The sequence below is a fragment of the Enhydra lutris genome, unplaced genomic scaffold (genome assembly GCF_002288905.1).
Source record: "Enhydra lutris kenyoni isolate GAN:26980312 unplaced genomic scaffold, ASM228890v2 scaffoldscaffold16, whole genome shotgun sequence".
Taxonomy (NCBI): Eukaryota; Metazoa; Chordata; class Mammalia; order Carnivora; family Mustelidae; genus Enhydra; species Enhydra lutris.
The window spans coordinates 25,076,883-25,092,256 of record NW_019154100.1 but is presented as its reverse complement, the minus strand read 5'-3'; the positions used below and the strand labels follow the sequence as shown (position 1 = coordinate 25,092,256).

Below are 15,374 nucleotides of genomic sequence, written 5' to 3'. Positions count from 1 at the left end.
TGGACTAGTGTCAGAAGATGTGGGAATCGGGGACATGGCATCAAGGCATGACAGGCATCATGGGCAGGCCCATGCCTGTCAGGTTTAAGGCACAGAGAGAAAGCCGGAAGGTGGAGTTGATGAGAGGCAGGAGCCAGATCAGAGGACGTGATGTCCTCATTGAAGGTTTCCAAGCAAGTGAGTGAAAAATTCCCTCCGACTCAATTAAATGACTCATAATTCCCATCAGGTGCACACAGTGGGGTTTACGTGGGGGACCTCAGCAGAGAACAGCAGAAGGTAGCTGGAGCCAGCTGGAGTTTGTGCGGCATTTAACTCGCTGCTCACTGCGTGTCATTTCATCTAGACCCTACAACAGCCCCACGAGGGGAGCATTGTTACCGGCTGTTTATCTACCAGAAAAGCAAAGTGCAGAGGTGGAGGGATTCACCTGTCCAGAGGGCAGACCTGGGATTCGAAACCCACTGTGCAAGCGCCAAGCCTCTGCTCCCTATACCTTCCTGGAAATGGACCCCTAGACAGCTTTTTTATTATCGTTGTCGATTTATTTTTATTACTTATTTTTTTAAAACCCATGACTGATTTATTTATTTAGTAGTCTATACCCAAGTGGGGCTCAAACTCATGACCCCATGGTCAGGAGTCTCATGCTCCTTTGAGCCAGCCGGGTGCCCCATACTACTTATTTAATAGATGTGAAACATTTGAACACTACTGAGATGGAGTAGTTTTTCATGTGTCTATTTTTAAACTTATAATAAAAACATACAATATAAAATGTCATTTTAACCACTTTCAAGTGTACAGTTCAGTGGCACTAAGTACATTCACACTTTCTTGCAACCGTCACCACCATCTATTTCTAGAACTTTTTTGTCATTATGGATGTGCCTAGTCTAGATATTTTATATAAGTAGAATCATCCAGTATTTGTCCTTTTTGCCTGGCTTCTTGGATTTAGGTCTTTAGGGTTGGTTCACGAAGTAGCATACGTAGGAACATTATTCCTTCTTATGGTTGAATAAAGTCCCATCGTGCATACATATCACATTTTGTCTGTCGATCTGTTGATGGAATTTCCACCTGGTGCAGCTTTTCACACAGAGACAGGACCTTACGTCTACTCACTCCTGTTCTGGGGATGCTTTCTGATTCCTGGCAAATCTGTGTTTGTCCCAGGTTGGGGGTGACCCTCCACTGTGTGTGTGGTTAGAGTTGCTGAGTTTAAGGTAACTAGCCTTGCTCTATTGAAAAAACTCAAGGGGGTGGTGTCTGGGTTACTCTATCCATTGAGCCCCTGACTCTTGATTTTGGCTCATGTCATGATCTCAGGGTCATGAGTTCAAGTCCCACCTAGGGCTGTGGAGTCAGCTTGTCCCTCTCCCTCAGCTCCTTCTCCAGTCACTCTCTCTCTCTCTCTCAAATAAATACTTAAAACACACACACACACACACACACACACACACACACACACACAACTCAAGAGGAACACTGTAATTGTTCTTGTGCCAACACCAGTTCTAATTAGGTTCTCCCACTGTCCGCTCTGTAGACAGAGAGCAGCAGAGAGGTCCACAGGGGTTATTTCTTTGTTTACTTCTAAGCAAAATCATTTCCTGTAGATGGAAATTTAGCTCACCTTCAAAATTCTCCACAGTAGCCACCCAGGAGCCCCAAGTCTCTGCTGGGGGACCCTGGGCAGGCCATGTCTATCTGGCTTTGGTGTCTGCGTCTAAAATGATATTAAACTTCTTCTAAGAGCTCATGTGTCCTTCCCAGACAGAGAGGTGAAGTTCGTTTCTAACTCTACTCTGGGTTCTTCCTTGCTATTAGTACATTAAGCCCGTGCCTCTCTCCTCTTTGAGAAGCTGCTGGTCAGTGTCCCTTGTAGTAATCCTATATTCCCGTGATGGGATGACAAAGCCAACTCCCGGATGTTGGGCCCAGGGACTGCTGCTGTCCCCACCCCTTAAACTCCCCTCCCCCTCACTGGGGTGCAGCGAGACAGGGGGTGCCCTTCCCTCCCAGCAGCCTTTGTCTGGATGCCTGGAAGTGCTGGGTGGCCTTGGGAAGTGTGATTTATGTCTTCCTGGATGAACTGCCGCCGCTTTCATTGCCAGGAAAGCAACGATGCTGGCGGCTACCTGTTTCCTCAGCTGCAGGACAGGAGAAAAGCCATGCTGCCTCAATGTCCCCTGAGGCACTAGGCCGCTCACGGCCAGTTTTCTCTTTCAGAGTCATAAATCTGAGAAATCCGGTGCTGCAGCAGGTGCTGGAGAGGAAGAGTGAGGTCCTGTGTGTCCTGACCCAGAGGATAGTGACGACGCAGCCGTGTGTGATATCAGAGCACATTCAGATAGAGGAGAAGTGTGGCGGCATGGTGGGGATCCAGACCAAGACGGTGCAGGTGTGTGTGCCGGGGGGCAGGCACGGGCTCCATGGGCTCAGCAGCCTCTCGGGGCCCAGTCCTTGCGGCCGGGGGCAGGGGCCTCTTGAGGTGGTGTCTTCATTTGCCAGGACTCTTCTGCAGTGAGCTAACAGAAATCCAGCTCAAACCGGCTTAAATGAGAACTAATTTAGGGCTCATGTAACTGAAACATTCGGGGTTGTCTGGCTTCAGTCACTGCTAGGTCGAGATTCAGAATTGTGCAAAACCGCACGCACTGCCTTCCCTGGGGGTAGATCCCCGCGCAGGTGGGCGTTCTCCCTGTGGTGCGGCTTTCGTCCGGCTTGCTGCCGCCCCAGCGGGAAGTGTGCTCTGGGTAGGCTCTCGCTGGACCATCCCTGGTTGTAGCCATTCCTGAAGCAGACCCAAGGCCAGGGCTCTAGGGCCCTCAGAATGGCCATGCAGGCTTGGTCGGGTGCCTTCTCAAAAGAAAATGGGTCAAAGGAATACTGAATGCATAGGTAACTGCCAGAGCCCCTCAGAGTCAGGGTCTCAGAATGATTACTTTGGGATCAACTGCCTTAAATCCTTTATGGACTGAGTGAGGGAAGGTGAAGAGCAGTATATGTGTCTCTATACACATAAACAGAAGCTTCTGGATTAAAATAGAGACAGTCCTATCAGGCTGACCCCTGAGCCAGTACTGAACTTCTGTGGAACAAGAGGCTACCAATCCCAAACTGTTTCCTCCACAGCTTGCCACGTGCCTGATGTCCTATTCTTAGAGATTCGCTTCCTGGGGTAACTTGGCTTTTGCTAGAGGACCTGGGAAAGTTGTATCTGGAAGGAAATGGAGACAGAGGTCTGGTCTGGAGCTGGACTCTCTGTGGGGCAGTGATGAGGGAGATGCCCGACAGGAGAGAGCTTTGGCCGGCCCTGCCAGGGTTTCTGCCCATGGTGCCCCCCCCCCCCCCCCGCACAGGCCTGGCACCTGCTGGCAATCAGGAGGCTGCCTGTCCTCACACCAACCAGGATCAAGTTGCTAAATGGAGTCTCTGATCTCCAGTGTTGAGGCAACGATCTCCCTAGGCCATCATGGGAAAGGGTCATATTTGTTTTTTTTGTTTGTTTGTTTTTTTAAGATTTTATTTATTTATTTGACAGAGATCACAAGTAGGCAGAGAGGCAGGCAGAGAGAGAGGAGGAAGCAGGCTCCCCGCCAGGCAGAGAGCCCGATGTGGGGCTCGATCCCAGGACCCTGGGACCACGACCTGAGCCGAACGGAAGGGGTCATATTTGTAACAGTGTTGAGAGGAGAGAGCTGTAGTGCCTGACTGTTTGGCATTTCCTGGCCATCCCCCTCTCATCCTTTCCTCTCCTCCTTCCTGCCCCCACTCTGGGTTTGTCGAACAGCACAGTGTGCTGTCCACCGAGTCTGGAATGATGCCCTTTTGGGGGCTTCTTGGTCTTAGCAAGGTTCTTCCAGTCAGACTTTGACATTGGATTTTCATCATTGCCTGGGGTGTTAAAGTGGTTACTCTAATCCTGTGTGAGGCAAATGAGGAGTTATCTTGTTTATCTTCTTTATTCAGTACCAGAGACCTGGCCTCACTGTCTCCCACACTCTGAAATCCCACTTTTGCGTCCCCACAAAAGTTTGCTTGTTTACTTCCCAGTATGTGCCCTACATCACGAAGCCCACAGGGATAAAATCCTTACCTCTGCTGGCCGGCTTTTGTTTTTGCTGAATGCCTCTCATGCTCAAGGCCACAGCCGGGGGTGGGGGGTGGCGTGAGAGAAACGTGGGGTGGGGGGTCTGAGCACACAGGTGGCAACGTGCGCTCTCACTCACAGGTGTCTGCAAAGGAGGACGGGAACATCACCAAGGACACCAACGTGGTGCTAGAGATCCCGGCTCCCACCGCCATCGCCTATAGCGTCATCGAGCTGTACGTGAAACCGGATGGCCAGTTCGGTGAGTGCCGCCTCTGGCTCTGGGCATGAGAGGAAAGAGATGGGAAGTGTGGGGGTATCCTGGGACAAGTGAGGAAGGTGGGCTGCTTCGGGAGGACGTTGGTGTGGGCGAGATTTTACCCACACAGCACAGGGTCAGCAGCGTGGCCTCTGCCATCAGACTGGGTATCAGCCCTGGAGCTATGGTGCCTTTTTAGTGAGGCCTCAGGCAAGTTGTGGATGTCGCTGAGCCTTCACTCCCCATCTCTGGAAGTGGTGAGGCATTCCCTGGCAGGGCTGAGGTGGGGATTCCGTGGGAGGAGCCCCTGAAGTGCCCGGTGTGGTGAATGTTTAGTAAGTACTCTGTCTCACCTCTTAATCGTACCATCAGCAGCAGCAGCATCTCACCTTCCTTCACCCCCAGTATGAAACCAAAAACGTGGCACTTGACCTTGCTCTGCTGATCACCAGTGTTCAAAGCCAGGAGATCCTGGTTGTTGCATCATTTGAAGAAAACAAGAGCTTTAGCTTTGCACTCATGTCTGCTGATCTTGGACTCGGGGTGGCCCCTCCCTCATGCTGGTCCTAGGAAGAGGTTGTGTGGAGCCTGAAAACTGACCCCTTCAGGGAGCCGTGAATGCATAAATGTAATACAATGATTGACTTTTTCGGGTATAATAGTGTCATGGTTATGTTTATAAAAAAGAGTCTTCGTTTTTAGAGATTTGTACTGAAGTCTTCACGGATGAAATGGTAACACATCTGTGGTTGGCTTCGGAGATAATTTGGGTAGAGCGTATGGTGTGTGTGCGTGGAGTCCAGAGTGGTAAAGAGTAATCATCGAAGCTGGTCAGTGGGTATGTGGAGGTTCATTTGACTCTATTCTTGTGCCATTTCACCTTTTCCATAAGGAGAATGTTTTAAAAGGGGTGCCATAATAGACCATGCACATATCTACTGGGGTCTCCTGCTCCCCCCGCCCCACTTTGTTCTCCGTAAGGTTAGGGAGGAGGAAGTTGTCCGAGAGTCAGCCTTTTGTGTGCACTTGGCCCACACGAGGTCACCATGCCGTGGAGCCACAACTACAGGCACTTAGAACGTGGACCGTCCCAATGGGATAGTCACGAGCTCCTGGGTGCACGAGCCGCCACAGGAGACACACATGAGGCATGGGCTGCAGTGGCAGGGACTCCTCTCTCTTTACACATGGAGCAGCCTGCGTTTCAGGGAGGTGACAAAGAGTGAGGGTGTCAGTTTGAAGAAGCCAGTCTGGAGAGGTTGGTCAGGACACATGAAATGCCAGGAAGACCAAGAATTAGGCCATTGTTCCAAATCTGTTTCGTTGGCATTTTTATTACTTTTTCTGTCTCTTTGGAAGACTTCTGTGTACTGAACAAACTGCATCATTAAGAGGATTCTTTTGTCCCTGCTTCTGTTATCAGCACGTTACCACACGCATGTGCATGGCTCCAGACTAAGATGTAATCCGGGCCTGGTTACCTGTCCAGCCGGGCCGGCGCGGTTATCAGCCTCTTGAAAGCTCGGCCTGCACCTGGGGCTGCCCTGAGTGCTTCTGAGGACTTTCGGCAGCTGGGAATCAGGCCGGGGCTGCCACTCCAGGCTGTGGTCCCACGTGGGACCCCCTCCTGTTTCTCCGAGGAGGTGGCAGCATCCTGCTCTGCTTGCATCCCTGTTGGGGCGCCTGTCGCTCCTATGGGGAGCCTCTCTCCCCTCAGACAGGCTTGGGAAGACCGCCTTGTCTGGCTGTGGCTCTCCTGTTTGCATCTCGATTTCAAACCTTTTGTCTTGGCTGGCTTCTGCTGTCTTTGACAATAGCCTCCCCTTTTGCTGTGGAGAAGTGGAGAAGAGGTGCCTGGGGTGGGGCGGGGCAGGTAGGAGGGGGGACGGGAATTCTGGAGGTTATTTTGGCTCCCTTCCCACGCCCTGGCCTTGGAAGCCCCGCTCCATCGCTCTCTCCCTCTGCTCACTGTTACGCCTGTGCAGCCTGGTGACCGCGCTGACATCACATATGACTCGCTGCTGATTTTTAAGCAGTTCTGCTTTTTCCCCATTTTCCCACCTGTGTTTCTGTTGCTCTTGCAACAGAATATTCTGATCTGCCTTCATAAACATAGACCTGCAGGGGCCAGAAGGGCCCTTAAGAGGCTGTCTAAGGTCTCCTCCCACCTTCTGGGAGGGAGTACACTCGACAAGGTTGCTGAGGCTGACTCCCTGTATCCCTTGGGAGAAGCACCTGTGCGGTCTGTCTTCACCAAGACTCCCTCAGCCATGAACCCTTCCTTCACTAACAGCTCCCTCATATGCCAATCAGAAACATTATTTCATGGTCTTGAACTTTAGCCTTGTGCTTTGTATAATCAGGCATCGTGCCCATGTCCTTTCGGCATGTCCTTCTGACTGGATACCCGGTAGACAGGAGCCTGTGCTCCCCACCCTGCCTGGGTCTGTGCCTGCTCGGCTGGTCCACAGGCCCTGACAGCATCTCCCTACTGGGTCCCGCCGCACACTCTTACTTGGCTCCCCTGCTTCTCTGAATCTTTCCCCATCTGTCCCATCCTAGCAGTATAGCTAATGTGAACGTTTAAAAGTAAAACTTTGTGGTCATTTCACACACCTCCTTAAACACCCGTGTGAGGCTCCCTTTGTCACAAGAGAAAGCCTGCACTTCAGGTGTCTTGTGACCCAGCCCGGTATTTGTCCGGCCCTCCTCCTAACCTGCTCTGCATGTGCCGTCTGGCCAGTTAAGCCCGTCTGGGAACACTCCTCTCGCTCTTTTCCTGGAGTTCCATGACTGCCTGCATGCCGCCTCTTTGCCTAACTCCTACCGAAACATTAGGGAGTTCCTTAGACACTGCTTCATCCAAGGAACCTTTTCTAGTTCTCTCTCTGGCTTCAGGGACCTGTCTACCTCCTCCCCCACCACCTGTTACCTCTGTCCCCACTCAAGATATACTTCTTGTCGAGGCCTGGACTGTATCCCTTTGTAGCACTGGCTCCCAGCACAGTACCCAACACTGAAAAGAATGAGGGAGTTGGGGGGCGCCTGGGTGGCTCCGTGGGTTAAAGCCTCTGCCTTTGGCTCAGGTCATGATCCCAGGGTCCTGGGATCGAGCCCCACATCGGGCTCTCTGCTCAGCAGGAAGCCTGCTTCCTCCTCTCTCTCTGACTACTTGTGATCTCGGTCAAATAAATAAATAAATAAATCTTAAAAAAAAAAAACCAATGAGGGAATTGGTAGTGTCTCTGGGGGCCCATGCATGTGTACGGGCAAGAGTGGTGCTGGTGCCAGAGAGTCTGGAAATAGCAGTCGGCGGCCCTGGCGGCTCCTGGCAGCATCTGAGACGATATAAACAGTCATAGTGGCTGTCCTGGGGGAACTACTTTATTACCTGAGGGCTGGTTCACATTCATCTTTCTCGGAGCCTGGTGCAAAGGGCCAAGTGAGCCAGGCTGCTCTGGATGCCCGGTGAGTGTGGGTCATGATGAGTGAATGATTGTTTCCGTCTTTAGACAGCTGTTTGATCTTCTATGTCATTTGTGGCCACAAGCAACTAAAAATATATGCTAATCCTCATGCCTTCCACATTTTTATTCCATAGCCTGTGCTTAAGTACACAAGTTATTAATTAAAAGCGTAAAAAGAGCCCTAATTCACAAGTTCACTTACTGTTTTGGCTTATTAAGGATGTAATTATTACATAATAACTATTAACATAGTTGAGTTCTTAAATATGTAAATATGTAAGCAAATATTTATTTTAAAAAACCTTTTATTGTGGAAAATGTCACACATCTTCCAAAAGCAGAGATAATAATATGAACTCCCCTGTATTTGCCATCCAGCTTTAATAACTAGGGTGATTCATGTCTCATCTGTAACTTTACCACCTCACTCCACCCCACTCAATTATTTCAAAACAAATCATAGGCATTATATTGTCCCGTCTTTAAATATTTCAGTGTATCCAAAGGTGAGGCTGTTTTAAGACTAGTTTTGCCTTCATATAGATTCATGGAGAATGTATTCATTTGTGTCTTTTTTTCACTCAACATGTTTGTAACATTCATTCATACAATTGTGGAAGTCAAAAGTTCATTTTTTATTGTGTATTATTTACTAATGAGTAAAAGTTGACTTGAAAAATACAACCACATACCACTTATATACTTATATTAACAACAATATTTTATTACCAGTTCAGTCAAGTCAAATTTATTAATCAGATTTAATTTTTTTGTTACATATATGGTGAGTTGTGTAAGATCTTTTGTTAAAAAGAAAACCACAGGCCCCAAATGGTGTCCCTTTAAAATTTACTTAGTTGAATTTTTATTTAATGGTTTGTTCAAGTCGGGCTGAGAAAGTACTTCTGATGTCTGAAGGATTGCTTCCTACCTCCTCAGAGAGGACACACTAGACAGCTTTGAGAACAATGATTTCTCCTGTAACTGTGGGAAGGGGCTGAGATTTCATCTAATAGCATAACGTGTAGGAAGTGGGTTTTGGGGTCAGAGTGCATATGTTCCCCTGCCCCCACTTCCCCTTAGGTAAAGCTGGGCCTGAGGTGTGCCAGCAAGGCCCAGCTGACCCTGTGCCTGCTTGTCCTTTTCTCCCACATTACAGAATTCTGCCTCATACAAGGGAAACACGGTGGCTTTGAGCTTGAGAGAAGTGGCTCGGTCTTCATGGACCCTCTGCCCTTTCAAGAGTTTGCATTTGGGGACATGCCAGATGCTGCTCAAGGACCATCTGCCCTGGATTGGCCGTTGAGTGTTTTAAAACAAGGTATTACCAGCAGAATGGGGTGTGCTGAGCTGATGGCTACTTGTACTGCAAGCAGTGACAGGGCCTTCGTGAGCAAGGACTCCTTAGAGACTTCCTGGAGAACAGAGAGGATAGTGCCTCCAGGTCAGACCCAGTCCACTCAGCAGGATGCACCTCAGGGGGATCGTAGGCATCCTCAGGTCTTAGGTGCCGTGTTTTGAGGAAGGGGTAGAAGACGGAGGACTGAGAGGGCATTTTCATTCATTTTAACCAAAGTAGCCTTGCTATTAAAAATAGCTCGTCAGCAACAGAGAGAACCCCACATTTGCACCTGTTTCATTATTTTCCAGCCTTCACTGCCAGCACAGGCAAGGTTGTGGGCATTGCGCAATGCTCTCCTGGGGGCTCTTTCTGCACATGGCCTGAGCCCTGCGGTGCCTTGGCATCTGGGGTGGTGGTGGTGGGGTACCTGCCACTCGCCTGCGGCAGCTTTTATTCCTCTAGTGTGCTGTGTTTTAAAAAGTTGGCTTTTCTTGTGGTGGTATGGGCAAGGGGGTAGTGCACGATATGGCAGAAGAGGAAATGGGCAAGAAAAAGGTGAAACAAATAATCAGGAAAGAGCTTGGCAAAAAGAGCCAGGAGCAGCTCAGAATATAGTCTGGCTGGGAGGGTAAGAAGATTCTTACATGTGGGGCTTCGGTGAGTCCCAAACTAGAAGATGCTTCTGTTTCTATTAGCAGAAGTGCCAGTGTTGGAAGACATGGCAAGGAAGGCCGTCTTAAGATGCAGCGTCCCCCCATTTTATGCAGGGCTGCAGGCCCCTCCTCTGCTTCCTTGAGGCTGATGATTGGGTCCGACTCCCAGCTGCTGCTTCAGCACTGCCACGAGCTAGAACACAGCAGAGTGGCCCCGCAGCCGTGAACTGTGCTCCAGGGAAGTGACGAGACCGTTTGTGGGCTGCAGCTTCCTTATAATTTCCTTTACCACCATCCACCCTGTCAGCTGGCCATTCTAGTCAGCCTGGGATGAAGTGGGATGGCTGGGCCTGTGAAGCAGGAGTAGGATGGAAGGCAGCCTGGCCTTTGTGCTCTCAGACCCCAGCCCAACCCAGAAAGCTCTCATCTCTAGGCTGGGGTGGCAAAGACACAGCTGTGTTCATAGGGAAGTTTTTGAATATATCAGGGAATGATGGGACCTATTCTGTCCATGGGGCTGACAGCTGTGTGCTGGAATTTGCCATGAGCAGAGGTGTGGTGCCTTACGTAGGAGTATGCATCCCTGCATATAAAAGCTGTGGTTTATCAAATCTTGCTTGTAAAGCCCCGCTGGGCTTAATTTACCAAAAGTGTTTCAGTGTCTTAAAAAAAAAAAAAAAAAGATTTTAAGGAGAGCGCCTCAAGCATCCTGCAGATCCTGTGTGCCTGTGTGCCTGTGTGCCTGTTCCCCAGGATGGGTGAAGAATAAGGAGTAGGAAAAGTGAAATGGCTATGTTTGCCATGAAAACAGGGTGCCAGAGTTGGAGAAGCAAGCATTAAATATTAAAGGATGAAATCTGCATGTTATTAGAAGAAAGGACAAGGAAAATAATGGCTTTGGATTTGCTTGGCTGTGAAGCCCTATAAAAGTACTGAAGGTTAGTAATTCCGCCTTGATAACCTGCTTCTATAGAGATCATGCTAAAGAGGAGTCTAAATAATTGATCAGACTTTTCTAGAAAATAGACTTAATGTTTAGGGAGGGAAGAGGGAAGTCTGAAGCAAATCTGGGTGCCCTCTCTTTTCTGTCTCTTTTCGTCCTCCTCCTTCTGGTTATTGAGAACACGCAGGGCGGTAGCTAGCTCGAGGTCCGGCTCAAGTTGCATGACTGGCCCCACTCCTGGAGTGTCTATGAGAACCGAGGACAGTGACTACAGAAAGCCTGCTGTCCCTTGTTCCATCATGAGGCCGGGTGCTCTCTGTTTTCACAGCCACTTTGCTCCTGGAGCGGAACTTCCGTCCCTTTGCAGAGCTGCCGGCACAGCAGCAGTCGGCGCTGAGCCACATCCTCCAGGCCGTCCTGTCTGATGAAGAGCTACTCAGGGCCCTGGAGCAAGTGGTAAGACCAGGGAGCTCGCAGGCTAGCGCTCCACCTGGGTTGCGGAAGTGGACAGACTAGATCTCTTGGGATAAAGCCATGAGCTGGGATAAGATTGTATATGAAATGTCCCCATCTCCTTTAAACCTTAAGCTTCTTTTTTTTTTTTTTCTTACTCCCAGGTCCTTAGTGTTCTAACTGAAAAAAGGTGCCTGAAGTAAGGAAGGTCCTTAGTGTTCTAACTGAAAAAAGGTGCCTGAAGTAAGGAATCAAAGGGTAGATTGGTTCCCTAAGGGCTGTTGTAACAAGTTACTACAAACTCTATGGCTTGGAACCACAGAAATTTATTCTGTTAGATTTGGGTCTGGAGGCTGGAAGTCTGGAGCTGAGATGTCAGCAGGGCCTTTCTTCACCCACAGGCTCAGGTGGAAAACACTACCTTGCCTCTTCCAGCTTTGGTGGCCCCTGATGCTCCCTGGCTTGTGGCCACACTGCTCCATGTCTCCCCATGCCTCCATCCTGTGTCCGTGTCCTCCCCTTTTCCATTAAAGGACACTCACCATTGGATATGGGGCCCACTCCAGTCCAGGAGTATCTCATGTTGAGATCCTTACTTTCATTATATCTTCAAAAACTCTTTCTCTTATTCCAAATAAGGTCATACTCTGGAGTTCTAGGTAAACCTATGTTTGAGGGGCCTCGATTCAACCCCACTATAAGGGGGCTGTGTGGTAGAGTCCAATAAGTCAAGCTACTCTACTTACAATAGATTACAAAGCAGGCCTTTGTAGTTTTCTGGTTTGTAGCAGAAGGATTTTCTGGAGAGTTTGAGTTCCTTAACTATGAGTTGTACAAGTGGTAAAGGACCCACCAGCTGCCAACCTGCCAGACTTTGTGCTCCTTTGTTAAGAAGGCTGGGGCACTATTAAGATGACTTACAGTTTTTTGTTTTGTTTTGTTATTCTATTATTTAGAGTTTTTGAACTCTGATTTTCTGATTCAATGCTTAATGGTTTCCAGGGGAGCATTCATGCTATTTTTCCTTCTTGCAACTGGATTGTGGCAAAAGAGCTTAGCTACCAGTGATGGAACCTGCAGTTGTAGAAACAGTCCAGCCGTCCAGGAGATCTGGGTGTTCTGGAGGATCTGGAGCTCGCAGGAGGGTGTGCTACCCGAGAACACAGATGTTTCAAAAAGCCCACCGACTTATACTTCCTAACATAGCTCCTTCCAAGAGGGAAATGTCAGACCAGTACCCTTTGGAAAGAACATCAACTGCCCTGTCAGGGGTGGGAGCAAGCTGCCCAGGTGGGGCCGGTGGGCTTTTCTATGAATGCATCTGATGTGGAGGTTTCAATGGAAGCGAGCTTGCTAGGTGGTGCTGAGCTGGCTGAGGTGGCCCTCCCTGGCACAGCCACTCACCTCCCAGTGGCCCAGTGTGGATGGCTGATGCTGCCTTGGGCCCAGCTGGGAATGTGGTTGGTGGTTGGTGTGCCAAGTTTAAAGCTGGAGAACCGTGATGGGACAATGCTTTTATGTACCCCTCCTTAGTTCTGCATGTAGTCACCTGTTCCTGACAGAACCTGCCTTGTCCTGAAAGGTTCTATCCATAGTTCCTGCATCCCTCCTCCCCTCTCTGTGAAAGAATAGTACTGGGCAAGCCTGTTTACTTATGGGAGATTAGTGATTTCAAAGCAGAAAAGAATACAGTGTTTTCTTTACTTGGGAGATAGTGGAAGGGTAAGCAGCAGCTTGTCATGGGGCAGAGGCTCAGCTTGGCCTTTGGCTTTACTAGATCTTTCTCTTTTCTCTTCCCCCTGCAGTGTGAGGATGTGGTCAGTGGCCTGTCATCCCCACTGGCGACACTGGGGGAGCTGAAGCCCCCACAGCAGCAGGACCTCACAGCTTTCCTATGCTCGGTGGGGTACAGAGTGCAGGGCGGGTGTCCAGGCCTGGAGGATGCAGTCAGCAACCAGAAGCTCTTTTCTACAGCGTACTTCTTGGTCAGTGCACTAGCAGGTATGGAAAAAGAAAGAAATGCTGCTGTTGCTTTGAAATTGCTTTGCTTACTATTATGGAAGATTTGGTACATGCTGTTCCCGCCCTTTCGGCAGTACAGGGACGGTGAGTGGCAAGCTGAGGAAGCCTTTATGACTGCTGTGAGAAACCACGGACTTGTGTGACACCAGTCTCCTCTCATGTCTCTCTCCTCCTCCGGGGAGAGCTGTCTACGGGCACACATCCTCAGCAACACAGGAAGGCATCTCCTCAAACATAGCCTGTGGTTCACTCTTGGGCTTTGACACTGCTGCGTGGCCGTGGCTTTCATCTGGCACCTGCTCTCCCCCCTAGTGTTTTGGTACTTCTGATCCTCTTTGCAAACTTGTTGGCCACTTTGTGGGCATTTGGGCAGGGAGAGTGTGGTGAGCATCCTGATACACTAGGATGCTGGGCCCAGTAGCAACACAGCCCTCTACCCTGATCTCGAGATGGCTCTCCCAGGGCCACGGCCATGGAGTTATCACCTAGCAGTGGACCCTGCCCTGCCACTCCTTTACCACTGCCATCCAGGGTTCCCCATGCCAGAGGGGTTGGGATATCAGAAGGTAGACATTCTGTGTGGGCTTTCAGTTCCTTCAAGGAAAGGCAAGACCTGCCTGGCCCATCAGCCTTGATCCTTGTCTCCACAACTTTCCTTCCTGGTGATATTTCTTGAGGTATTGAGTTCAGGATGCATTTATGGTTCCTCCCCAGTGCCACAGAAGAACAAAGGGCAAGGAGATCTTCAGTTTTTACGAAATTAGTCAGAGAGGATCCCTCTCTCAGGTTTATTTGCTCCTTCTCTAAGTCATGGATAAAAGTATTGGCTGGGACAGGACATAAGATAGAGGCCTGTGGAACATCACCAGAGAGCTTTTGCCCCTGAAGTTAACGTCAGTGTTGTACTAGAGTTTTTAAATATAGTCATTCTATCAGGGGCTAATCTACTGGCCACAGTGTTCCAGCATTTTCTTCACATACCCTATTACTTATTGAAATATTTCTATCAATAGGCTAGTTCAGTGATATGAAATACGCAGCATGTGTCTGACATCATGAATGCATCACACTGAAACCTTGCACACAGGGAGCCGCTGGGAGTTGACTCATAACATGAGACTTATTTGCTGTTCCTGAGCTGGAAGCTTGGGGGTGGTGGAATCTTTAAGTGCAGCTGAAAATAGTCAATTTCTGAACCCACCATGCCCTCTTGCATCTCTCTGAACTGTTATCTCATTTACATGTCAGTCACTGTGGAGGTCAGATCAGCTCTTTCATTGTAAAGCCCTTCCATTAGTGTTCCTCCTAATCCTCGGCCTTTCTGAGTTGCCCTTTTCTTCTTATGAAAACAGCCTTCTCTCTTTAGAACCTGGGGAAAATGCTGGAACGGAAAATGGCCTTTCCTTGAGTCCTATCTGCAGCTTTCTGAATAGCACCAGGTACCAGCTTCACCGTGCCTGACTTTTAAAAATTGAGATAAAACTTACATCATATTAGTTTAAGGTGTACTATGATTCCATATCTGTATACATTGTAAAATGATCACAATATGTCTAGTTAATATCCATCACCATTCATAGTTATACATTTTTCTTACAGAATTTTTAACATTCTTAGCAACTTTCAAATACACAGTATAGTGTTGTAACTACAGACATCATGTTGTACATTACATGCTCATGATTTACTATAGTGGCTGCACTAATTTACATTCCTACCAACAGTGCACAAGGATTCCCTTTTCTCCATATCCTCACCAACACTTGTTATTTCTTGCCTTTTTGAAACATAGCCATTCTAACGGGTGTGAGGTAGTATCTCACTGCGATTCTGATCTGCATTTCTCTGAAGATTAGTACCATTAAGTGCCTTTTCATGTAGATCCTCTGCTCATTTCAATCAGATGGTTTGGATTTTTTTGTTTCATTTTATTTTGCTATTGAGTTACATGAGCCCTTTTATATTTTGGACATTAACACCTTCTCAGAATTATCTTTGTAAATATTTTTTCCCATTCAATGGGTTGCCATGTAATTTTTTGATTTCCTTTGCTGTGTAGAAGTTCTTTGGTTTGATGTAGTCCTACTTAATTCTGGTTTTGTTACCTTTGGTCTTAGTGATGATTTTTTGGATTTG

At 48.6% G+C, this 15,374-nt stretch overlaps 1 protein-coding gene across 1 annotated transcript in view; it reads left to right on the top strand.

Moving 5' to 3' along the window:
* LOC111147351 (gasdermin E) overlaps positions 1 to 15,374 on the top strand; it is a 63,976-nt gene that overhangs the window by 31,727 nt on the left and 16,875 nt on the right. Inside the window, exons 3-7 of the mRNA XM_022503354.1 lie at positions 2,236 to 2,407; positions 4,241 to 4,361; positions 8,985 to 9,146; positions 11,092 to 11,219; positions 13,022 to 13,217. Coding sequence (XP_022359062.1) covers positions 2,236 to 2,407; positions 4,241 to 4,361; positions 8,985 to 9,146; positions 11,092 to 11,219; positions 13,022 to 13,217 — 779 coding nt within the window. The remainder of the gene's footprint in view (positions 1 to 2,235; positions 2,408 to 4,240; positions 4,362 to 8,984; positions 9,147 to 11,091; positions 11,220 to 13,021; positions 13,218 to 15,374) is intronic.